This window comes from Diabrotica virgifera, chromosome 2 (genome assembly GCF_917563875.1).
Source record: "Diabrotica virgifera virgifera chromosome 2, PGI_DIABVI_V3a".
NCBI classification, from domain to species: domain Eukaryota; kingdom Metazoa; phylum Arthropoda; class Insecta; order Coleoptera; family Chrysomelidae; genus Diabrotica; species Diabrotica virgifera.
The window spans coordinates 142,892,522-142,920,376 of record NC_065444.1 but is presented as its reverse complement, the minus strand read 5'-3'; the positions used below and the strand labels follow the sequence as shown (position 1 = coordinate 142,920,376).

At 32.2% G+C, this 27,855-nt stretch overlaps 1 protein-coding gene across 2 annotated transcripts in view; it reads right to left on the bottom strand.

The window, feature by feature from the left end:
* Window positions 1–4,947: 4,947 nt before the first annotated feature.
* Window positions 4,948–27,855, bottom strand: part of LOC126879649 (coiled-coil-helix-coiled-coil-helix domain-containing protein 10, mitochondrial) — a 104,060-nt gene continuing 81,152 nt past the window's right edge. For both annotated transcript variants that reach the window (XM_050642837.1, XM_050642836.1), the window contains one exon: window positions 4,948–7,706. In XM_050642837.1, the coding sequence (XP_050498794.1) occupies window positions 7,480–7,706 (227 nt within the window). In that variant the 3' untranslated portion in view covers window positions 4,948–7,479. The remainder of the gene's footprint in view (window positions 7,707–27,855) is intronic.

The window sequence follows — 27,855 nt, the reverse complement described above, 5'->3', positions numbered from 1 at the left end:
TTTTTATTAACATTTAACTATTATGATTTATTAGCAACAATTCTATTTAAGTTTGATGAAGCTTTTCTGATATTATTGATTATGTTTCTTCAATTTTAAATGTGGTATTTAATACGAAAAACCCATACATTCATGTCCAAACAAATGAGACTGACCTTTTTCTGGTGAACTGAGAATGTCTTCACACAAGACCCGTTTCCTGCTATCCTTGGCTGCAATCAAAACCTCGTCCTGGCTTCCAGTAATGTTCTCCTCTGAAACTAGCTCGTATAGCTCTCGTTTCCTGCTTCTGTCGTGATGCTGTGTTCTACCTTTTTCGAAACTGCAATCAGCTACCGGGAACTCTTGGCTCAAAAAGGTTCTTTTACTCTCAACCTGGCCTACCTCTCGTTCCACGATAGATACTCCACACTCACGGAACTACACCGGCTTTCTCACTTTCCGTACACTACCGTCTACTACTCGACTTCACAAGAATCTACAGGTCGAGCAAGTCTCGTAAATTTCACGATTGCGAGCCACGCTTCACGCAACCGTGTTTGCGTACTTGTGTTTCGAGTTGCGTGGTCTTGCGGAGTTACATTTACCAAATTTAAATCCGTTCCAACATGCTGTCAAAATTAAATCAATATGTCAATATGGCTACTGGGTGTAAAAGATAAATCTTATTCTATCTGTTCTTAATGAGTTTTAGATAATTTTAGTTGTATTTCTTTGTAATTTTGTGTTGTACAAAGATTAATTTAACATTTTCTCTGGAAGTATTAATTTAGAAAGATAATTATGCTTCATTGGTGTTGTGTTTTGAAGTGTGAAATGCAAAGTAATTGTGATAAAGTTCACTTTTAAACTGAACTAAATAAGGTATCTGAGAGACAACAATGGTTAAATGCAATACAATGTACAGGTTTTACTAGCGAAATGAAAATTTTCCTGTCCTGTCTGCTGTAATCATTTTATATCTGGTAAGTTACAATTACAACAGTAACGATTTTTGAAGATGTTAACATTTTAATCTTATAGGAAAACCAGCCGACTTAATCGATAATAACAATCTCCAGATTGGGTTCCTTCAATAAATATGGGCTATAAACACAATGAAATAAGTTCCCCAAAATCTAAAATGGAGTGGTATCAAAGGAGAATTAAAGGAAAAAATATTCATATTGAAATTATTTATAAGGCACTGGACTGTCTTAAATTCTACAATAATACTAGGTGGGTAAATGATTTTAGACATTTTTCATTAAGAGTAGATTAAGATTAAGTAGATTTTCATTCAGTAGATTTAAGACTTGTTTACACAGGTAGAGTAATGATGCAAGTACTTGATAGAGTAGAGTAACTCTACCTGTAAAAATGCTCAGCACAGTAGAATAGCTGGTAGAGTGTATAGTTGGAGTTAAGTAGAGTGACTAGCAACCTATGGCAAAGTAACTACTCTATGACCACCACTACTGCCAAAATGTCTACTCGGCTGCACACTCTACCCATGGAACACGCTCAATTATGGCAGAATAGAGTAGGTAGGAGAGTACATGGGGGCGCTGTCATTCTGGCTGGAATTGTGTTTTGTGTAAATAGTGAAAATGAAGTTCACCGAAGATGAAACTTTAAAACTTGTAGAGCTATAATACGGCGAATACCAGTGTTTATGGAATTTAGGTAGTGTATACTACAGAAATAAAAGTTTGCAGCAAGCTGCGGAGGATGAAATCGTCGAAAGAATGGCAAAGGGGGCTTTGGAGTAAACGAGCTTAAGCAAAAAATTAAGAATTTAAGGTGCACTTATAATCAAGAGTGTTTAAAAATACAAAAATCGGTTTCACTATACTAGCATCAGTAATATACTTGTACTCTCCTCATGTGAATGGTATCAAGCCATTTTTGGTAGAGTACTACCGCTACCCTACTCTCCTCAAAACTCTACCCATGTAAACAAGTCTTTAGAAACAGTGGAAAATGAGGTAGCTAGTAGAGTAAAATATACTGGTTTAGCAAATTACAATGTTTTAAGGTAATACAGTAGCGATAAACAGGTAGCCAAAACGTGTTCCAAGATTGTCACTGTAATTTTGAATATTTTTTCGAGGCATTTGGCACACGTATTCGTAAAATAATAAAGAATGGCGGTACAGAGCCCAATTTGAAAAATATATTAATATGTGGAAATTACTCTGTAATTATACAATATTTAAAAAACGAGCCTGTACCGCCATTAAGAAGAACAAAAAAATACACTTTCTTCAAATAAACTTTTTTTTTCCGATGCCTAGATTTTGTGTAATTTTGGAACTACTAATGAAATAAAAAATTTTAGTAGTTCCAAAATAACACAAAATCGGATAAAAAAGTTGTATTTGAAGAAAGTGTATTTTTTTGTTCTTCTTAATGGCGGTACAAGCTCGTTTTTTTTATATTGTATTTAATTACAGAGTAATTTCCACATAATAATATATTTTTCAAATTGGGCTCTGTACCGCCATTCTTTATTATATTACGAATATGTGTGCCAAATATCTTGAAAAATATTCAAAATTACAGCCGCAATCTTGGAACACATTTTCGCTACCTGTTGATCGATACTGTTTCCTCTTAAGATAGTTTTAATAGTTATTTATGATATAAGTATTAAAAGTACAATTTTAAGACGCGCATGTGAAAGTTAACTTGAAAAAATAATTTTATTAATGTTTTGACTTCCACATCAGATGTCATTGTCAAAATACAAAATATTTATTATTATTAGGTTTGTTCTAGCAAACAGTCAAACTAGTCAAAAACCATCAGCAAACAGTTGGTCAGTAAAAGAACATAATACAGTCACCAGTGCGATCCCCTCTACTCGCGCTGGTCCACTATTCGCTGATGGTTTCAAACTGATGCTAGAACAAACCTATTATTATTATGCATATCATTATCTGTAAATAATATTTCTTCTGATTGTTAATTGTAAAGGATAGAAAAATTACCATTTATTTCATTTTTTTTAGAATCAGCTGAGAGAAGTGGTCTACAAAAAACCAGGAAGGAAACGGAATATGTGGCTACGAAAGGCAAAAGAAAGGTTTACAAAGCAAATGTGACACATTTTTTTGAAATATTTAGGAATATCAGTAAATTGCATTAAAAAAATGTATGAAAAGATTTTGTTCAATAAAAATGTTTATATTTATCAAGGATGTATTATTTGGTATGGCCACATATCGTCAGTGATGTAATAATACATCCTATTTGTTTTTTCATGAGTTTTGTAAGAGAGACTAAAAACTTGTCTTAGGGTCACCTCCTGTTTTCATATGATATTTTTTGACTTGTTTTGTAGTAAATTAAACTATCTATGAACTACAAAACAAGTCAAAACTTACATATGAACACAGGAGGTGACCTTAAAACATGTTTTTCCATCTCTCATACAAAACTCATGAAAAAACAGATAGGAGGTATTGTCACATCAGCAAGGATGTACAGTGATAAGTGCCCTAATAACCGGCAAAATATGGGCAACATATTTAGTTGTGAGATAAAAAGAAATGAAACTAGTCGAGCTGGGAAATTTAGCGAAATTAACCTTTAAATTTACGTTATATTGATCCCACCTTTACACATATCGGAGGAGTATGTCAACTAAAACTGTCACTGTGACAGTGGTAGTTTCCAAACTCGTCTGATACGTCTGAAGGTGGTACACAATCAATACAATCTAAATGTATAAGTTAATATCGCTAAATTTCCCAGCTCAACTAGTTTCATGTCTTTTTATCTCACTACTTAATACATCTTTTGTGCTATTTTGCCGGTTATTAGAGCGCTCATCACTGTATTTCTGGTATATCCAGGGAATGTCTACAAAATATATTTTGAATGTCCAGAGAACATTCGTGGACATTCATGGAATGTTCCAATAAGACATTCAGGTAATGTTTAAAATGCTGACACAGGATTTTCCTGGGATGTTCAGGGAACATGTTTTCGGGGATATTCCAGGAATTTTTCAATGTCTGTGTACCTTCTATGGACCTATATGGAATATTTTGGTGTTATTTTACCGCCGCACTCCACTTGCGATTTGTAATCAGGAAGATTGAACACATTGTTTCAAATACAAGTCAATCCATTTGTGACTAAATAATCATGGATTGACTTCTATTTGAAAGAATGTGTTCAATCTTCACAACTACAAATCGCAAGTGGAGTCCGGCGCTTAGGGCTACTTCCTCTTCGGTATTATGTATTATACTACAGAAATCAGGAACTTTCCTTCTAAATATATGTATGCATCTTGGCCATCAAACATATTCTTCCAAACATTTTTTTAAGGGGTTACATAGGTCTTGTGGGTAAAAAAGTGACTTTAAAAAAATTATATCTCGAAAACTAAAATTTATTTTTATTTATAATTGGAACATGTAAAAGTATAGTACTTAAGGTAGTCTCAAAAAAAGTTTCAGCCAAAAATATTCATTTTTGTAGAGTTTAAGTTTTTTTGCGTTGGCAGCATAACTAGTCTCATCTGAAATCAAAAAGTTTCTTGTAGTTTATACCTCTGGCTAGAATATGAACAAAGGAATTAAAAAAAATTAAATTTGAAGATTTTACATAAGTTTAAACACATTTTTGACCCCAATTTTTCTCATTTTTAAAGTAGTTTTTTTTTATAAAACAAAAATGACCTCATCTAATAAAAAATCCTTTGTTCATTCACTAGCCAGAGGTATAAACTACAAGAAACTTTGATTTCAGATGAGACTGGACTTGTTATGCTGCTCACTGCAAAAAAGGGCTGTTGTGGAAAAATTGCAGTCAACTCTACAAAAATGAATATTTTTGGCTGAAATTTTTTTGAGAGTACTATACTTTTACATGTTTCAATTATAAATAAAAATAATTTTTAGTTTCCAAGATATAATTTTTTTAAAAAGTCACTTTTTTTACCTGCAAGACAACAACTTAACAAATTGTTGATTTCAAATTGTAACAATTGTTTTGCAAAGTATGCTGCCTTCTTGTATTTTCTGTGTTATCTTCATCATACAATTACTTCATCTAAAAACTTTCTGCGATATATTCGCAACAACAAAAACAAACAAAACAAAAAAAAAATAAAACAAAAGTTTAACCACCTTCACACCACAGAATCAAGCAATCAAGTTACACAAATTTTCAAACACCTCACCCGACACAGCGTCTCAAGTACGATTGCGCGAATTGGTAAATATAACTCCGCACGACCACGCAACTCGAAACACAAGTACGCAAACACGGTTGCGTGAAACGTGGCTCGCAATCGTGAAATTTACAAGACTTGCTCGACCTGTAGATTCTTGTCTCGACTTCACTTCTCGACAGCTCAAAACATTCTGATCTCTATTTGTCATTCATTCCCCTACTTTCTAAATATCCCTTCCAGATTCACAAATCAAACTTCCACCACCAACTCTCATTCGCAGTACAGTGGAACCTCGATAACTCGGATTAATCGGGACCACGACCGATCCGGGTTATCGAAAATCCGAGATAGCCGGAGAATATGGTAAAAATTAATAAAATACGGTATACTTACAGATAAACTCCGTTAGAATTGAAATAACATGAAATATATTTATAAATATGCACAGTATTACCTACTCATTAAAATTACTAAAGAAAACACCAAACCCAAACGTAAGCAGAACAATACCAGACACACAATACTAAAGACCATTGTTTATAAAAGAATTTTTTAAATAGTCTTTCCTAAACAATGCTGACAGTTTGAAATAAAAAGGAATAGATACTACAGACAGCTGGCTGTTGTTTCTGCGGCGTGTACTATGAGTCATTTTTAATCTCGTGTTCAAATTACACACATAAGTACACGACACAGAGAGTCTAGACACATTATCTCTCAAATATTATATTACATACATTTTTATTGTTGAAAGGATTGTCTGATAATTAACTATTTTGATTGGAAATAAGCCACAATTAAATTGAAAAATACAAAATATTGAAAATCAAAATGTTTATCTGATGAAAATCGGTCCGGGTTAGCCGGACTTCCGGGTTATCGGGGGCCGACTTATCGGGGTTCCACTGTACTTCTCAAAACCAATTTTTAATCTTTCTAAATATGCTTAATGGATTTCAAAAGAAAAATAGTTAATTCCCATTCTAAAATTACTTTCTACTAATTACAAAATTTAATGATCTATTATCTACTTCCACTAAGTCTTATTTAGCATCGGCTAATGATCGAACCTTCCGCGAACAACGATAATGACCTATCATCGATTTCACTTGAGTTTTATTTTAAGCGCATTGCCCGAGTTTCGTTTAATCACTTCTTAAAATTAAATATAACAATTTGTTGTATACAGGTTGTTCTAAATTTATATGCCCGTGGTTGAGAAAATTGAAAATATTTTATATTAAATTGAATTTTATCTATAATTATCAAAATTTAATTTTCATATCAAATAGAAATATAACAATATATATAAACTAACAAAAAAAGTTTTAGAAAAATATAAGCTTGTTTGAATTTTTCCGAAACAATGCATATTTTCGTTCTAATTGCGCTCCCCTATAATAAAAATATCAGTTTTATGAAAAAAAGTTATTTCTTCATAATATGCTCTGATGGTCATATGATGGTAATTTTGCCAAATTGGCAAAATTACATAATAAAATCACTAGCCAGTTGTGTCTGAGTTTTGAAAAGTAAGTTGTGCAAATTTTAGAGTTTTAGGTTTAGTAAATTTTAGAGTTTAGTAAAATTGTATCAAGGGGTCCCTCATTAGGGAAGGCACTTGTATAGAAGCGGTGCCGCCCAAAATCCCGACAGCCAAAATCCCGACAGCCAAAATACCGACGGCCAAAACACCGACACGCCAGAATCCCGACAGGCCAAAATCCCGACATGCAACAATCCTCGCATAAGTAAAAATTCCGACAACTACATTTTGAATATCTATTCTTTCCTTTTCAAAATATAAAAAACAGATGGTCATAAACAAAAAACAAGAAATAAATGTAATTATATATTAAAAACAAACTTATCAAACCTGTCGGGATTCTGACCTGTCGGGATTTTGGCCTGTCGGAATTTTGGCCTGTCGGGATTCAGGCGTGTCGGGATTTTAGCCGTCGGGATTGTGGCTGTCGGGATTGTGGCTGTCGGGATTGTGGCTGTCGGGATTTTGGCTGTCGGGATTTTGGGGTAGACTCGTATAGAAGAGACTGCCATACACAACCTATGCCATTGCAATGTGCTAATTGATGTGAGGAAGGAATTCATTGGCCAACTGAGGATTGAATCAGAAGAGATCCTAAAACTACTAACAGAGAAACTGTACACCTTTATTGAGGCAACAGGACTTACTAGGGTTTAATATAAAAACAAGGTATGATACAAAGGTTACAACCAAATGCCAGAGATCAAAGTAAAGAGCGCATTTAACAAAATAATAAAATATTTTAAAAAAATACAAACACAGCTCAATACTTACTGTTTCTAACTTTGCATTGTTGTAGAGCTTCATTGAATCCTTGGCATAATGACAAATCAGACTGTGTAGATGAACATTGTAAAAATTGCTTAATTTCCCAAGAACATGGGCCTTGTTCTCCAGCTGCTCCTGTCCCAGCATACTGTTGTTGGGGTGCTACTTGTTGTGGTGGCTGTTGGACAGGTGCTTCACTTGATCCACCACCACTGAACAATCCTAAAATATTGAGTAACATAATAATTACAATTCTGAAATTCTGAAACTAATTTCTTGTGACATGTTTATATTAACCCTTTGCACTCGTATGTCGCCCGTAGTGGCGGCAAGATGCGGTTTACCGTTGCACTCGTATGTCGCCGTATAGTCACCACAATACCTTTTTACTACGTCGCCGTATAGGCGGCATACCATGTTATATAATTTACAGCGGGTTTGTCTGTTCTGTCATTCCCTAAGCCCATTTCTAGTATTTCTAAATTGCTTTCTTAATTCTTTGTTGAGTACATGTTTATAGTGTTTTGTTAATTTTTTTGGTGGTCGAAGCCGTTTTTGTGTTTTTTGTGGATTTTTTAAAGGCTGTCAAAAACATACAAAATCGATATTAGTAAATGCTCTGCGATGCCAAAGGTCATCTAGCTAGACTTTATTTTATGTTTGCGAATATTTTCTGTTTCGGTCTTTTGTGCTTCTATCTATGGTACACATACAAATATTTTGCTGGTCTTCTAGCTCAGCGAATTTTGTTCTGGCTTTTTTATCCATCACATCCAATTGTTTTAGGTCTCTGAATAGGAACCATTTAGCGACGTATCTGGGTACGTTTACAGCTTCTCTAAGGCAGTTGTGTTCTACTTGAATATTATTTTTGTTGCTGTGACATGTGTGTCCCCATGCACGAGATGCATGTGTAATAATTGGTAGTATGATGCTGTTTATCAGTCTTCATTTTGTTTTCATAGCTAAGTTGCTTCTTCTTCCTGTGACTTTTCTTATTGCGGCTCTGACCGTTGCCGTTTTCTTGTCGCGTTAACGTGTGGTGTGAATGTTAGTCCTTGGTCCATTGTGACTAATGGATATTTAGCTTTTGCCATTCGACGCACTGTCTTGCACTGTTAGCTGTTCTTCTGGGTTATTTCTTATATTTTTAAAGATAACCGTTTCATTATTTTCTACTGGATACCTACTCCATTCGTCTATCGTATCCAGTGCCATCTGTAGAAAGTCTAATTAGTGTACTGGGTGTTCTTGAAACGTCTGCTTTATATATGCTGTACAGGAGGGGCAACAAGACTGCCCCTTACTCCACCTGGTACTCCAGCTTTTCTGATTCGGTATTCAGATAGAACTGGTCCTATCTGGACCCTGGATTTTCGGTTGCTTAGGTACGAGATAAGTTTCGTCACATCTCAGCTGTATGCATAATATCTCATTTTGTGTGCCAATCCTTCATGCCACTCTTTCAGGCTTTGCTTACATCCAGGAAGCTGCTCATGCATATGTCTTGTCGTTGAACCCAAATTGTGCTTCTGGTATTAATCCTAGCCTGTCTGTCTCTGATCCAAGTCTAGTTTGGATGACTCGCTCTAATATCTTACTGAATGCTGGAGGTATCTCGGACTGTAATTTTTCGGAGATATGTGGTTCTTTCCTGGCTTTGGTATCTTAATATCACGGGTTTCCTTTCATCGGATTGGGAAGAGGCCTGTATCTTAGTATTGCATTTGTTATGTTTGTTAAACATACAATTGCTTGCGAAGGAAGATAGGTCAGATCTCCTGTTAGTAATTTCGTCTGGACCACGTACTTTCTTGGGTGAACGTTTTCTGGTCAGTTCACGTATTTCTCTTGGCGATATAGGATTTATTATATTTTATTGGTTGGGCGTTTCTAGTTCTTTTTCTTCTAATTTTTCGATAAAGTCTATGTCTTCGTCCTGATAATAATTCGGTGTACACTTCCTCTTAAGACCCCTGATCATTTCGGCTTTCTATTCTACAGAATAGACGATTTTGTTTTCTCCGTGTAATACTGGAATGGGTTTTTATTGTTTTCTTAAAGTTCTGTGTAGCGTCGATATTTCTTTCATATTTTGGCCCCTTCCTCCATTTCTTTTACGTAATTGTTCCATTTTTTTTTCTATGTTCTATTAGTGCCTATTTAATTTGTCGATTAACAAGGTTTGTCCTATCTGGACTTCCTGATATTTTGTTTCTGGATAAGGTCAAATTTCTCACCTTTAGTACCATCCTTGGATTATAAGCTTTCATTCGACACTTCTTTTTCCAGCTTTGTCGTTCTACCTGGTATATATAACAGGTATGTAATCTTTGCTGAACAGTTCGGAAACAAGGTTGAAATATTGGGGTAGCAGCAATCTCAAAGAAAAGATTTTTGAAAATAAAGACATTTTGTAAAATGCCAATTAGACATACACAATTTTTTAAAAGAATATTTTAGCTTTTATCATTTTATACTCAGATTTTTATAAGTTTTTATATAGTTTTTACTTTGAATTTATATTATCTACTACTTTTACCAAGACAAAATTTCGTTGTTATGTTAGTATTTAACAACTAGGCTCTACATCCTCACATAATTTTCCCTGAAGATGATAATAAACATTATCGAAAGCTTGGAACTATTATAAAGAGTTTTCTTTGAGATTGCTGCTACCCCAATATTTCAACCTTGTTTTATATATATATATATATATAAAACACTTTTCGAGTTTCGGTGGGTTGGAGTCAATAAAAAGGGGCTGTTAGAATACTATTTTTTATTACTCGAGCTTTCGAATGTGTTTACATTCATTTTCAAGAGCTAAAAAGTAACTGATAAAGTGGAAACAAAGATCATGTAAAAATATAACTCACCAGATAAATCTAGATTGGTTATTAAAACTTGCTAACATTTAATAACCAATCTACATTTATCTGGTGAGTTATATTTTTACATGATCTTTGTTTCCACTTTATCAGTTACTTTTTAGCTCTTGAAAATGAATGTAAACACACTCGAAAGCTCGAGTAATAAAAAATAGTATTCTAACAGCCCCTTTTTATTGACTCCAACCCACCGAAACTCGAAAAGTGTTTTTTATAAACAAGTCAACAAAGTACTTCTTTTTTCTTTACATATATATATATATATATATATATATATATATATATATATATATATATATATAAAGAAGTTTGGTATTATTGACTGACAATATGTAGACTTTAGTTTTTTATTGAGGTTGCAGTCATTTATTTCTAAGGGGCAGGGTAAGAGAAACTCTGTGTTATAATCAAGCTTTCGCAAAATTTATTTGCTTCGTCAGGATTAGCTAAAATTATTATATAGTTATAAATAAATACAACGAAATGAAAGAACATTGCATAAAAATTAGTACAAAAAATTTACAACGTGAGGTTTGTTCCTTAATTTGACATTTCTACAAAACATAAAATATCTAAAAAAATCTTTATCCTAATGGTTTTCAAGTTCCAATGTTTTAATTTTTACAATTCATGATAAAAAATATGATTTAATAATTTAGTTCTAAATTTGACTAATGCCAGAAAGACATTAATATATATATATATAAATATAAATATATATATATATATATATATATATATATATATATATATAGATACAAGTTTTTATTGAGGTTGCAGTCAGTGTAAGGAGCAGGATGAGAGAAACTCTTTGTTACAATCGAGCTTTCGCAAAATTTATTTGCTTCGTCAAGATTAGCTAAAATGAGTATATAATTATAAATACAATGAAACTAAAGATAAAAGAACATTGTATAAAAAAGCACAAAAACTTACAACGTGAGGTTAGTTCATTAATTTAACATTTCCACAAAACATAATTATATAAAAATATCCTTATTTTAATCGTTTCCAAATTTCAATGTTTTAATTTTTACAATTTCTAATGAAAAATTTTGATTTATTAATTTAGTTCTAAATTTGATTAATGCCAGAAAGACACTCAATTAATGTCAATAAGACATTAAATAGGTATCTGTTTATTTTATTTTAAGTTGTTAAAAACTAGTTTTTTGATTATTACTTACTTGTACACTTTAAATTATGGAAGGTATAGATAGATATAAGTACATGTTTTGTTGATTATTGTTTTATTAATAAATTAAAGTGGCGTTAATTTTAAAAAAAATTTTAAAAATTTAATTTTTGAAATTTTGTCAGGGAATTTACTATTATTTAATTAGAATATCATTTATCGTAAGATAAAATATAATTATAGATGTTACTTAGTTTATTTATGTCTGTTCTTTTATTTACACATTGATATTTATTTATGCACACCATTTCTAAAAATTCTCTTTTATTTAGTTTATTTTCATGTTTTAATACCGTTGTTTCATCGAATTTGAATGTATGATTTTTGTTTATTGCATGATCTACTAATGCACATGTGTTTTTATTATTTCTAAGGTCGCTTTTGTGTGACGTTAGTCTACCTATTAAATTCCTGGATGTGTGTCCGATGTATGACTTATCGCAATTTTCGCATGGTATTTTGTAAACTACATTTGAGCTTTCCATAATACTAATAGGTGTTTTAGTTTTTGTATATAGTGATGCTAATGTCTTTACATTTTTAGTTGCAATTTTAACTTGTGGGTAGTTCGTAAATACTTTAGTTAATTTGGGTGATAATATTGGTATGTAAGGTAGTGATGTATAAGTAAATTGGGGTTGTAAAATTTGGTGATTTGGTGTTGTTGTTATATGTATGTCAGTCATTCTTTTCAGTCATATATTTTTATATAATTATGTTTTGTGGAAATGTTAAATTAATGAACTAACCTCACGTTGTAAGTTTTTGTGCTTTTTTATACAATGTTCTTTTATCTTTAGTTTCATTGTATTTATAATTATATACTCATTTTAGCTAATCTTGACGAAGCAAATAAATTTTGCGAAAGCTCGATTGTAACAAAGAGTTTCTCTCATCCTGCTCCTTACACTGACTGCAACCTCAATAAAAACTTGTATCTACATATTGTCAGTCAATAATACCAAACTACTTTATATATATATATATATATATATATATATATATATATATATAATGTTCGGAAAGGTTTCCGCGGTTAATACAATGAAACTTAAAGCTAAAATCAATATCAACAAAAGAATTAATATTAAAATTAAACTCACCAGGCTTCCGGGTTGAACCGCGTCGTTGGTTTCTAGGCCGAGCTTTCGACGTCCTCTCTGACCTCATCTTCAGGGCTTCCGGGGTCTCAGTCTCCTGAGGCTCCAGACACTACACTCACTACTCACTACTTCACTACTCACTGCAATACTGTTGTTGCTGACGCTGGGGCGGTCATTTATACCGTGGACTGATGTGACTGAGGTGGCGGAGTGTTAATTAGCGCGAAGACTATTTGGAGTGGCGCGATGATTTTTGACGGCGGGAATTGTATTTGTAGATGGAGCGGACGATGTTTTCTTTAGGAGGGGTCTCCAAGTCGAAGGTAAACGGATGCCGTCATCTCTTTTATTGAGACAATTTGGCCGTTTTTCGATTTCTATGGCTTCTCGGATAATCCTTTATTTATAGAAGCGGATGGGAGCTATGGTTCTGGAGTGTTCAAAGTCAATTTTGTGACCTGTATGAAGATGGTGTTGGCCTAGGGCTGAAACTGAATCGGAATTGCGAACAGATATGGAATGTTCATAAATCCTATTTTGGATTCTACGATTGGTTTGTCCTATGTAAGATCGGGGGCAGTCTGCACAAGGAATTTCATAAACCCCGTGTTGTTTATTTGGAATGTTGTCTTTGACGGATCGGACAAGAGATGAAAGTTTTTGTTGGGGGGTAAATACTGTTTTTATTCCTCGTGGTTTAAGAATTCTGTCGATTTTGTCAGTAACACCTTTGATATAGGGAAGAAAAGCTTTCGTATGATCAGGATCTGACTCTTTGGGTTGTGATTGAGCGGGAGATTGAAGTTTATGGATGCTCCTATCGATGTGATTTTCGCGGTAACCGTTTTGGATGAGGGCTTGTTTTAAAGAAGAGAGTTCAGTAGATCTACTTGCATCATCGGAAAGACGGATTGATCTGGAGACAAGAGTATTAATGCTCTTGTCTCCAGATCAATTAGTCTTTCCGATGATGCAAGTAGATCTACTAAACTCTCTTCTTTAAAACAAGCCCTCATCCAAAACGGTTACCGCGAAAATCACATCGATAGGAGCATCCATAAACTTCAATCTCCCGCTCAATCACAACCCAAAGAGTCAGATCCTGATCATACGAAAGCTTTTCTTCCCTATATCAAAGGTGTTACTGACAAAATCGACAGAATTCTTAAACCACGAGGAATAAAAACAGTATTTACCCCCCAACAAAAACTTTCATCTCTTGTCCGATCCGTCAAAGACAACATTCCAAATAAACAACACGGGGTTTATGAAATTCCTTGTGCAGACTGCCCCCGATCTTACATAGGACAAACCAATCGTAGAATCCAAAATAGGATTTATGAACATTCCATATCTGTTCGCAATTCCGATTCAGTTTCAGCCCTAGGCCAACACCATCTTCATACAGGTCACAAAATTGACTTTGAAGACTTCAGAACCATAGCTCCCATCCGCTTCTATAAACAAAGGATTATCCGAGAAGCCATAGAAATCGAAAAACGGCCAAATTGTCTCAATAAAAGAGATGACGGCATCCGTTTACCTTCGACTTGGAGACCCCTCCTAAAGAAAACATCGTCCGCTCCATCTACAAATACAATTCCCGCCGTCAAAAATCTTCGCGCCACTCCAAATAGTCTTCGCGCTAATTCCCACTCCGCCACGTCAGTCACATCAGTCCACGGTATAAATGACCGCCCCAGCGTCAGCAACAACAATATTGCAGTGAGCAGTGAAGTAGTGAGTAGTGAGTGTAGTGTCTGGAGCCTCAGGAGACTGAGACCCCGGAAGCCCTGAAGATGACGTCAGAGAGGACGTCGAAAGCTCGGCCTAGAAACCAACGACGCGGTTCAACCCGGAAGCCTGGTGAGTTTAATTTTAATATTAATTCTTTTGTTGATATTGATTTTAGCTTTAAGTTTCATATATATATATATATATATATATATATATATATATATATATATATATATATATATATATATATATATATATATATATATATATATAAATATATATATATATATATATATATATATAAATATATATATATATACTATATATATATATATATATATATATATATATATATATATATATATATATATATATATATATATATATATATATGTATATATATATGAAAAAACAAAAGATGTAGATCTTTGAAACACACTCAGTGATCAAAAGATCCTCAGGTACTGGTTTAACGACCACTCGTACGAAATCACGGAGGTTGAAGAGGGCGAAACACATTTCTAAGAACTGGTGTTTGGATCTTTGATTCTATTCGAAAAAATTTTCCCTGCCAGAAATAGTGGATGTGTGAGTTATTCGTAAGGGGATTTTTCCACATTCTCTATTTCATTTGTTTTATATATATATATATATATATATATATATATATATAATTACTTTATATATATATATATATATACAAGAAATACTGGATATTAGTGACTGTCGATATAAACAAACAACTAGTTTATTAGGGTTGCAGTCAGAAGGTTGGCCAGGATGTTAAAGAAACACTCTTTTGACTTTTTGTCTAGCTTTCGGAATGGTTTTATTCCTTTTTCAAGACTCTGTAATATAGATAAAAAGAAATATGTAAATTTTTATAAAATATCACAATTCGTCAGTTCAACTTACTAGTCGTTGAGATTATTTAAAAGCTTTATGACCCTCAACAATACTAACACAAACATAGAATACAGAAAATAATGGACAAAATACTATATATATATATATATATATATATATATTATAGTTTTGTTTTGGGGTTGCAGTCATTTATTTTTTAGGGGCAGGATAAGTAAAACTCTGTGTTATTACCTAGCTTTCGCAAAATATATTTGCTTCTTCAGGGTAAGCTGAAATGAGTATATTATAAATACAATGAAATTAAGTTAAAATACATTGTATAAAAAATAACAAAAAAGATAACATTAGAATAAGAATTATATATATACTATGTTTTGTGAAAATGTTTAGGAATAACCTCAAGTTGTAAGTCTTTTTTGTTATTTTTTATACAATGTATTTTAACTTAATTTCATTGTATTTATAATATACTCATTTCAGCTTACCCTGAAGAAGCAAATATATTTTGCGAAAGCTAGGTAATAACACAGAGTTTTACTTATCCTGCCCCTAAAAAATAAATGACTGCAACCCCAAAACAAAACTATAATCTACATAGTATCAGTCAATATTACCTAATTACTTTATATATATATATATATATATATATATACATCATTCTATCATTGTTGCGTCTGATAACATCCCAATTACATACATTATTGATACCTTCGAATTATTGCGTCCGTATACCGGACGCAATAATGTCAAGCCATAATTTTCGTTGTTCCAGTCGTTTATCAAGTATCATTGCTACTCTGTAAGTTGACAAAATATTCAAACTTCTCCTTTTTAATTTCAATTTGGCAACATATAATCAGATGACAGATATATTTTATGATTTAAATTTTGTATCAGGACGCAATAATGTTAGCAACCAGTTTATTGTTAGTTCATCGATTTTCCGTGTTGGCGCTAAGATAATATACTACTCCAAGTATACATTTGACAAAGCACGCATATTATTGCTTCCGAAATGTGGCAACTCTGTTATCTATTTTTACTTTAATAGATATACATATTTGAGATCCGTATTGTACGTGGATTTTTAAGAAAATAGTTTTCTTAAAAACAGTTTACTATCAATATGAATCGTGGGAAGCGAATATTAAATGAGTGCCTAAAACAAGGTTATAGAATAGAAATATGCCTTGATGTCATGAACAATTTAACAATTTTATAGACAAAGCTTACAAGAATCATAAATAAAAACAATAATAAATACAATTTACTAAAATTATACAAATCGTCAATATAAATTAAACATAATAAAGTGAAATAAAAATCAGTACCCTAACAATATATTGCAAAATTAAAAAAAAATTGCAAATTGCGTAATCTACCTTAAGAAATTTAATAAGTTATGCTGCTGCATATGACACTCAAATATACAGTGCGTCCATAAAGTAACGCATAAATTCATTATTTTGTAAACCGGCGTCATTAAGGAAAAATCCCGAAACAGGTCGATTTTTATTTTTAAATTCCGATTTTTTGGCATATATATCATACTAGTGACGTCATCCATCTGGGAATGATGACGTAATCGATGATTTTTTTTAAATGAGAATAGGGGTCATGTGATAGCTCATTTGAAAGGGTATTCAATTCTCTATTCACTAATATAAACATTAACATATTTATTTATACAGGGTGTTCAAAAAAACATTTTTTTAATTAAAATAATTGAGACAAAAAGAAGAATGTATGTAATTTATTTAATTCAAAATACGTTTTACTGTTGTCAGAAAACAGGAAAACATGTTTATTTGACAAATAAATATTGTTTTTCGCTTAAATTCAATGTTAAAGCTGCCACCCACCTGTCTCTTGGCAGTTTGAACATTTCGTTTAAACGAAAATCAAATGTTTATTTGTCAAATAAAATTTTTTTCTCTTTACTGACAGTAGTAAAATGCATTTTGATTTAAAATAAATTACATATATTCTTCTTTTTGTCTCACTTATTTTAATTAAAAAAATGTTTTTTGAACACTCTGTATAAATAATTATGTTATTGTTTATATTATTGGATATAGAATTAAATACCCTTTCAAATGAGCTATCACATGACCCCTATTCCCATTTAAAAAAATCATCGATTACGTCATCACGCCCAGATGCATGACGTCACGAGGATAATATATATGCCAAAAAATCGTAATTTAAAAATAAAAATCGACCTGTTTCGGGATTTTTCCTCAAAGTCGCCGGTTTACGAAATAACGAATTTATGCCTTACTTTATGGACGCACTGTAGATTAAGATTCTACTTATACATAAGAATACTGTAATTTCTTAGTTATTGGTTAAGAAACTCTGCTATTGAATAATATTGGTCTTTCAGATAAATAGGCTTTTGTCATTTTAAGTTGCAGAGGGAGATGGTTGTATAGTTTTCTTGCAGAATATAATATAGATTTCTTTACTAACTCACTGGATGGGATCGGTAAATAGATGTCAAAGGTAGAATTTCTGGTGGAATAGTCATGTCTAGGTCTTGCTGGAAAGACATGTAGATGTTTACGAATTAAACAAACAGTTTCTAAAATATATAAAGAAGGTAGTGTTAGAATCCTGTGACCTTTGAAGTAGCTTCTGCAATGTGTTGTTCTTCTGAGGCCAAACAGATATCTTATTGCTCTTTTTTGTAATTTCAAAACAACATCGGATTGGGCAGCTGTACCAGAACCCCAAAAAGGTAGACCATATCGAAGATGGGACTCGAACAATGAAAAGTATGTTATTTTGGAAGAGGCTAAATTCATTTCCTTCGAAACAGATCTTATTGCAAAGCAAGCTGAGGATAGTTTCTTGCTTAACACATCGATATGAAGGGACCATTTAAGGTTGCTATCTAAAAAAATACCAAGAAACTTTACAGAATCGACGATACTGATCTGGCTGTTATAAAGAGGTAAGGGTTGAAGAGTTCCTTTATAGGATAATGCTACTAATCTACGTTAAAAGAGGGTAAATTAGAATCGGACCAGGATTTTATTGTGAGTAGATCAGAAGTTATAGTAGCATGAAGAGTTGCGATATTTGAGTTGCTCCAAGTGATACTGGTATCGTCAGCAAAAAGAAAAACTTTTCCATCGTTTTTTAAACTAGTGATGTCATTAGTAAAGATAAGGAAAAGTAGAGGACCCAATAATGAACCTTGTGAACCACATACAACATTTTTGAGACTAGAGTCTGTATCATTTGCTCTAACTCGTTGTTTCCTATTATCCAAGTAAGATTGAAACCAGTTCAAAGAAATACTTTGAATTCCATAGAAATCTAGTTTTTTTTATCAAAATGTCGTGATTTACACGATCAAAAGCTTTGACATAATCACAAAAAAACAGTGGCAGTGTGCAGATTATTGTTTAATGCTTGATAAACCTCATGTAGTACAGAAAACATGGCATCGATGGTACATTTATTATTTAAAAAGCCGAACTGATTTTGTGATAAAATCTTGTTATCAACGAGAAAGGAAATAAGTCGGGCTTTTATGAATCTCTCAATAATTTTGGAGAGTACCGGTAGTAATGCAATAGGTCTATAATTGCAGGCAGTAGATTTTTCACCATCCTTATGAAGAGGAATAATGATGGCCGTCTTTAGGCACTCTGGAAATTTACCTTTCTCAAAAGAATTATTAATTAGAGAGATGAGGACTCCAAACACATTGTCTGGGAGATTTGAGAAAATTTTTATGGATAGTCCATCGGTACTACAGGAAGAGTTGCTTTTGATACTATTGATTGTTTGGATCAGGCCAGATTTATCAACCGGTCTTATAAAGAATGAATTCGAAACCTTTCTTGAATTAGGGAGATAGGAAATGGGATTTTGTTGTGACACAATAGTTGATGTTATATTTTTACTCACATTAACAAAGTATTCATTTAATTTTTTTTGTGTCTGGAAGGGAAAATGTTTGAGTTGTGTGAGTTTTATTTCGAAGATCGTTTATTATGGACCAAGTTTCTTTTGCAACACTTTTAGAGCTTCTGAGACGATTTTGATAGTAAAATTTTTTAGCTGATTTTATAAGTTTTAAATAGATTGCCCTGTACTTGGTGATATATTCAGTAACAGAGACGTTGGTAGTAAATTTCTTGATGTAGACTAGTGAACGCATATTTTTGGCTGATATGCGGACACCTTTGGTAGTCCAGGGTTTGCGATGTTTTGGCTTAATTGTGATTAAAGGAAATGCTTTATTGAAGAAACAGACAAGCTTTTTCAACCAATCACTGAAATTATAATTGACGTCCATAGAAGGAAAATGCCACTCAGAGGTTAAGCATAAATTTTGGAATTTAAGAAAGTTCCGACCGGAAAAAATCCTGCTTAACGTCGAGTTTTCGAGGAGGACTTGCTAAAGATGTTATAAACTTCGTATAAACCGCTTCATGATCAGATAGTCCCGCATTAACAGTTGTAGCGCAGACATCACGGGGTGAGAAATCTGAGACAATATAATCAATTATGGTAGATGAAGTTTTTGTAATTCTTGTAGGAGAATTAATGTGCTTTGATAGACCATGTGATTCAAATATGTTGACCAGGGATATTTGTGTAGCACAAGTAGCAGGATAATTAATATTAAAGTCACCGCATTGAATTTTTCTGCTTTTATGAGGCAGGTCATCTAACAAATTTAGCAGGTTCTGAAATAATAGTTCCACGGAAGAGTCAGGTGATCTATAAATGCAAATAATATAAAGATTAAGGTTCTTACTGTAAACTAAGGAAAACTCAAAGAATGCTTCACTTAATAAAAAGTCATAGTTTGTTACCAGAGAAAAATCATTATTTGTAGAAAGAATTTGGGTGCCTCCATGAGCTGAACTTAGACGGTCATACCTAGCAATAGTGGAATATTTTTCTACAAAAAAAGGCTCGTTGACTTCAAGCCAGTGCTCAGTAACCGCAACTATCGATGGAAACCCTAATTCCTCTAGAAACAGAAATAATTCATCAGTTTTATATCTTATAGAACGAATATTAATCAGAACAATGCTAAATTTGTTATCACTAAAATTATTTGAGGATTCCAGTCCCCCAGAACACGTCGTGATGTTTAAAAATTTCGTCTTGGAGAGGCAGCGGAATAGTAGTTTCGGTGGCATTCCCTTGATTTTTGCAGGTGAATAATTCTTTCCGAAGTTAGAAAAGACCTAAAAGCAGCAAGATCAGCGTCTACCTCATCTGCACCAATTCCATAAGCATTATTAAAATCTAGAAGAATTTTTCATAGATCTTCACTCTTTGTAGGAAGTCCTTCGGAAGCCAGAAACAGTTTAACACTTGTGTTGGTATACCCATCATAAAATACTAATGCAGGTTGGTCGTGTAGAAAAGCAAGATGAAGTTTAATGGCCTTTAAGATATCCGGTTCCCTTAATCTGGCTAACAGATATCGACTATTAGAGTTATTGGTTAATCTAACTCTTGGTGAGGTCAATGGATCCAGATTAGTAGATGGTTCTAAAGTATCTTTCTTAGTGAAATTAATATGGGTATGGAACGGATTCTTGGTTTTGCAAATTTCGATGGCCTGTTTGTCTGTATGTATGTTTGTGCTCTGAACTTCATCTTTGTTGTTGCATAAACTGCTATTTGAATTTTCCAGGCTAATACCTCTTCTGATATTCTTCGGATTTTTATGTGACCCAGATGAAAGCGTTGGTTCGAAATATGAAGATTCGATAGACCATTTAATGTTTACACCAGGTGGCCAAATGCCCTTATTAAGTAATAGGTTAATAGATGTTCTAGATTTTATACCTATTTTGAATGAAGAACCAGTTGTTGTGTCAGCGTCTTTAAGGAGGATATAACGTCTTATATATATTCCTTGACACCTAGCTTCTCTTTAATATAGTGAACCACTTGTATAGGGGTGTATATTGGGCTCAAGTTACTAATAACTACAAAGTGACACTTATCTTCTGTAATTTTTGACTTTTGCTCTGGACTTTCTTCGAAATGTTGCGGCTCTTCAGTTTGGGTACTTGAGGTGGCATAACATGTATTTTTCTTCAATACCTCTTTTTTCGTTGTTATGGTAGATAGACTTTTGATTAGATTGCTCATTTGATTCGATATTTCATTGATGTTTGAAGAGAGCCTTTCTGGGTCATACATCCTGTGTTCATCGAAGTTCCTATCGCCTCCCAGATGATGTTTACCCAACAGCTAAAATCTCCAAGCTGTTGATGGTTATGGAAAAAGGCGGAGCAGACCAATACAAAGAAAAATCTATAGATGACATAGGAGATGACAATACGGAAGAAAATCTTCTGGAACTTAATTATCATGAGAGTGATGAGGGTGAAAATGATATGTTGGATGATTTAGTAAATAGCAAGGGTACCGAAATGTCGACCAGTAATAGCAATGCAGATAATACACTAATTAAAACAATTGCACCCAAATTAAAAAAGAAAATTATTAGGAAAGTCGTCCCGTGGACTAAAGAACAGAAGGAAGTAACATTAAAGTACTTTAAAAATCATATTAAAGTAAAGAAAGCCCCTAAAAGACTAGAGTGTGATGAGTTTAAGTAAAAGTTTAAAAAAATAATATACAACAAAGATTGGTTAAAAATCAAAATTTTTATACAAAATGCATATAAAGACAAGTAAGAAAATAATTAAAATCTGCTTTAGTATTTTTTTAGTATTTCCTTAAATGGTGGAGTTGAGTTTAATATTGTATATCATTTGGTTTCTAAGACATCCCAGAGGGTGATTTTATATGTGGTCATGTTTCATTTTTTTATGGCTATTTATTTAAAATCCTTAGTTTAGCTTCAGGTTAGGTATGGTAGAATGAAAGAACCTCATTTAAATTACTTTATCTTCTGTTCATAATTATACCTACAATCTGATTACTGCTTATCAAATAAATTATTAAATTGTTCCTGTTTTTAAATATGTTCAGAAAAAAAAGTTTAGGTCTATTTATGCATTTTATTTTTGTATTGTTAATGTTCACAACAAGAAGTACCTATGTATATACCTAAATATATATATAAATTTTGTTACGCTATGAGAGCATTTCTATCAAATTTTTTTCCCATAGATGAATAGCCGTTCTCCCTTTCCGAAGCATGGAATTTTACTGCCTTATATATTTTTGTCTTTTTTCTGTATAATTCGAAAAATTCAGAATAATTTATTACACAAATGATTCTGTTAACACAATTTTCAGTTTATCTCTAGATGCAATTATTAATTGTTTTCGGTTGCACTTGCTTCCATGCACTTACGGTCCAAATTAAGAAGTTGGTAATATTTATAGACTTTTTAATCTCCTTTGTAGAATCATATTCGTCCATTGACGACAGTAGCCTTAAAATCAAAAATTGTCGGCAGTATGTTGTAAAACATTTTATAATCCATTGATCCAGGGGTTGTATTCTGATGTAGTATTTGGTGGTAGAAATATTATTTTAACATTGGATAAAACAAGTTGTGGATGAGACGTACCATTGTCTAGAAACAAAAGAACTTTTCGATTTTCTCTCTGCATTCTTCTATCAAATTTATTTAGCCAGTCTGTCATGATTTCCCTTGTCATCCACGACTTCTTATGGCTATACCATTCGATAGGTAATTTTTCTATGTGTGAAACCTTGAAACAACGGGGCTTTTTACTTTTTCCAATTACTGAGTGGCCTTTCTTTGTCCCCTATTATGTTGGTGCAAAATAGTATTGTGACTCTTTCTTTGGAAGCCTTATTTGCAGTGCATCTTTCTCCTTTTAGGTATAAGTTTTGTTGGGTAATGCTCTAAAAAATAATCCCGTCTCATCTGCGTTAAAAATGTCTCGCGGAGAGAGAGCGAGCAGTTTCTCTTTCCAGTCAGAAACCACTAATAAATCTACAGCAGCTGCTTACGCACATATGGATTTCAAGGAAATATTATGACGCTTACAAAATTTCTCGAGCCATCCGCCAGAAGCTTTCATAATATCGAGACTTAGTTCCTTTGCAACTTCTAATGATTTTTCTTGAATAATTTTACCACAAACAGGAATATTTTTAGACCTCACTTTACAAAACCAATCGAAAACGAAAACAATTTGGTCTCATGCAGCACCCTACGTTTTCAAAAATTTTATTTTCGCTTCCAGGTTTCCGCTCTCAGAAAATTAATTAATTTAATCACATGTTTCAAAATTTCACTAGCTTGAGTTTTTCCAATTCCAAATTTTTCTGCTAACTTTCTAACACTTAACTTATGCATCTCTGCATAATGAACCATATCGACTTTTTCTTTCAAACCTAAAAACTTCCTTTTGGTGGACGCCATATTATTTACGTTGCAAAACCTTCAGAACTAAAATTATTTCAGTTTTACTAATTTTACATAGGTCGATATTCAGATAAAATCTATTACGAAATTTAATCCGAAAGTAACAAAAATTAAGTTGAGTTTTTGAATATTTTGCTTCATCTGATATTTCCGTTAAAATTAATATAATAAAATACAATAACTTCATCATAAAATTTAATGTTCCTGGCATCGGCATTCGCGTCATCGGTCACACACAGGACATTAGTAAAATGTATTATTTTGCTTGCTTTGCTTACAGTTTGTTAATGTAAAGTGGAAATATCAAACTTTTATTACTTGGTGCCGCTAACGTAAACAGTTATATCAAATATCACCCATCTCATGGACATCTGTATTGATTTGAAATAATAAATTTATACTAAATTTACAATCAAGATGCAGTAGAAATAAACAAACCAAGACACGTTAAATGCTACTAGGAGCACTCCCGAATCGTAATTTACAATGTATAAATTTTGGAAATCATGATTTGGGATTTACAATGTATATACATTGTAAATTATGATTCTGGAGTGCTCCTAGTAGAATTTAACGTGTCTTGGTTTGTTTAATTCTACTGCATCTTGATTGTAAATTTAGTATAGGTAGCTTTATTATATAACATTAGAATGTAAAATATTTGGATAAAAATTTTTATTTTTCCATTTGCTGTCCGCATTTGCACAGGCCGTTGAAGGGAGTTAAAGAGTACAAGTTCGCATATCGCCGAATGATTTTTGTTTTAAAAATCGTCCGTATAGAGGAGGTGTCCGGCGAAGAAAGGTGTCCGTTAAGAGAGAGTTTACTATATAAAACTATAAATAAATGAAATATTACTTAATACGTTCTCAATAAATAAGGATCATTTTTATATGTAGATATCACAATTGTATCAAAATTGTATAGATATCATAATTGAATATAACAAGCAGTTCGAAAATTCCAACTCGTATTACAATTTCGCTACGAAGCTCAAATACCGGTAGGTAATTTAATATATTTTTTGTTTCATTTTATGTATAATGTATTTCTAAATATTAGTGCGTCCTTCAGTTTGGCAACATTGAATGGACGCAACTGTGTATGGTTGGAGGTATATACGGAGTTAACAAAGCCGCCTGTTATAAAGATGCAATAATGGTTTAAAATAAACGAAAATTCGAATATTTAAAAAATTAAAATATAATAAAACAAAGTATAGTTCCATATTAGAAATTAAATTTTAAACCAATATTCGTCGGAAAATTATCAATTTTCCTTGTATTTCCAGGAGACGCAATAAGATCGCTTTGTTATACGGACGCAGTAATGGTAACATGATGTATATATATATATATATATATATATATATATATATATGATTATTAATATGTAGTGACTGTTAATAATACAAAATGAATAATTTTGGGGAATGCAGTCAATGTGTTTTGGGCTGATTAGAAGAGAAACACTTTGAACTTTTGTCGAGCTTTCGGACAATTTATTTCCTTTATCAAGACAATCTAAAAATACAAATGTTTAAATTTAGATGAAAACTAGAAAAATAACAACTTACTGCTCGTGGTTTACAAAATAACTAACATACTTATAAAAAACATAAAAATTCTTTCTAAAAAATATAAATTGTAAACGTAAATTAATTTTGAAATATGTCAAAAGGACATTAATCAAATGTAGTTAGACTACTTTAAATTGTCTTGATAAAGGAAATAAATTGTCCGAAAGCTCGACAAAAGTTCAAAGTGTTTCTCTTCTAATCAGCCCAAAACACATTGACTGCATTCCCCAAAATTATTCATTATATATATATATATATATATATATATATATATATATATATATAGTTTGAGTTTAATTCTTGAACCTTGATATATTTTTTTACCAATGTTTCTTGGGTTTAGGTTCATAAAAAAAGCTGGTCTAGGATGTTATGACCATATTTATTGATATATTATCCGACGTTTCGGCAGGAAATCCATGCCTTTTTCAAGGATTGACTAAAACAACATTTATTGAAAGCTACAATACAATTTAAAAGAAAATCGACTTACCATGCAATCGTAAATTTAGTTTTGAAACAAGTACACAAATAGACGTCACAATTAAAACAATGTTAAAATGTTAAAGCATAGGAACGGACCCACTAAGTCATTGCGTTAAGAGAGTAATGAACTGTGTCAAAAATTATTATGGTGTTTATTGATGTTTGATTTTATGTTAAGTCAAAATAGTTGTCTTCGTCTCATAGGCGTGCTGAAATATTATATACATAGTTAATTTTAGATTAAGTTGAAATATACCCTATTAAGGTTTTTGACATCCCGTTTATCATTGACAGCTTTGTTATTTTTTTTAATTTCTATGGACTCTAGCAGTTCCCTCTTCTTTTTGTTGGGTTCACTTTTTAGGATTTTAGTTTTATCGAAATCAAATTTGTGTTTCTTTTCGTTTTCATGTTTTGTGAGGGCTGTAGTGTTATTTTTGTCATATTTGTGAGACCGAATTCTAGAGTTTAGTAGCTGGCTGGTTTGTCCGATATATACCCCATCGCAATTTGAACAAGGAATTTCATATACAACATGTGATTTTTTTGATTGCGGGGTTTTAGTTTTAAGTTTAGTAAAATTCCTTTTCAAGAGATTATATCCTTTGTGAGCAACTGTAATGTTATGCTTGGCTAGGAGATTCGAAAGTTGTTCAGATAACCCTTGTATGTAAGGCAAAGACATATATTTCTTCTTTTCCTTGTTATTTTTGTTGTTGTTTTTGTTATTGTAAAATGTATGTAGTCGTGACTTGAAGGTGTTTTCAATGAGGTTCATGCTATAAAAAAAGCAAAAACAGCACTAACACTTAATTCATACCCACATCACCTCATTGAAAACACCTTCAAGTCACGACTACATACATTTTACAATAACAAAAACAACAACAAAAATAACAAGGAAAAGAAGAAATATATGTCTTTGCCTTACATACAAGGGTTATCTGAACAACTTTCGAATCTCCTAGCCAAGCATAACATTACAGTTGCTCACAAAGGATATAATCTCTTGAAAAGGAATTTTACTAAACTTAAAACTAAAACCCCGCAATCAAAAAAATCACATGTTGTATATGAAATTCCTTGTTCAAATTGCGATGGGGTATATATCGGACAAACCAGCCAGCTACTAAACTCTAGAATTCGGTCTCACAAATATGACAAAAATAACACTACAGCCCTCACAAAACATGAAAACGAAAAGAAACACAAATTTGATTTCGATAAAACTAAAATCCTAAAAAGTGAACCCAACAAAAAGAAGAGGGAACTGCTAGAGTCCATAGAAATTAAAAAAAATAACAAAGCTGTCAATGATAAACGGGATGTCAAAAACCTTAATAGGGTATATTTCAACTTAATCTAAAATTAACTATGTATATAATATTTCAGCACGCCTATGAGACGAAGACAACTATTTTGACTTAACATAAAATCAAACATCAATAAACACCATAATAATTTTTGACACAGTTCATTACTCTCTTAACGCAATGACTTAGTGGGTCCGTTCCTATGCTTTAACATTTTAACATTGTTTTAATTGTGACGTCTATTTGTGTACTTGTTTCAAAACTAAATTTACGATTGCATGGTAAGTCGATTTTCTTTTAAATTGTATTGTAGCTTTCAATAAATGTTGTTTTAGTCAATCCTTGAAAAAGGCATGGATTTCCTGCCGAAACGTCGGATAATATATCAATAAATATGGTCATAACATCCTAGACCAGCTTTTTTTATGAACCTAAACCCAAGAAACATTGGTAAAAATATATATATATATATATATATATATATATATATATATATATATATATATATATATATAAAATGAATAATTTTGGGGAATGCAGTCAATGTGTTTTGGGCTGATTAAAAGAGAAACACTTTGAACTTTTGTCGAGCTTTCGGACAATTTATTTCCTTTATCAAGACAATTGCTCGTGGTTTACAAAATAACTAACATACTTATTAAAAACATAAAAATTCTTTCTAAAAAATATAAATTGTAAACGTAAATTAATTTTGAAATATGTCAAAAAGACATATATGTATATATATACAGTATGTCCCTGTAAGTTGTATCCATATGGAAAACTTTTTTATTATTAATTTTACGAAAAAAAGTTATTCTTCATAAAAAGCTCTGCATG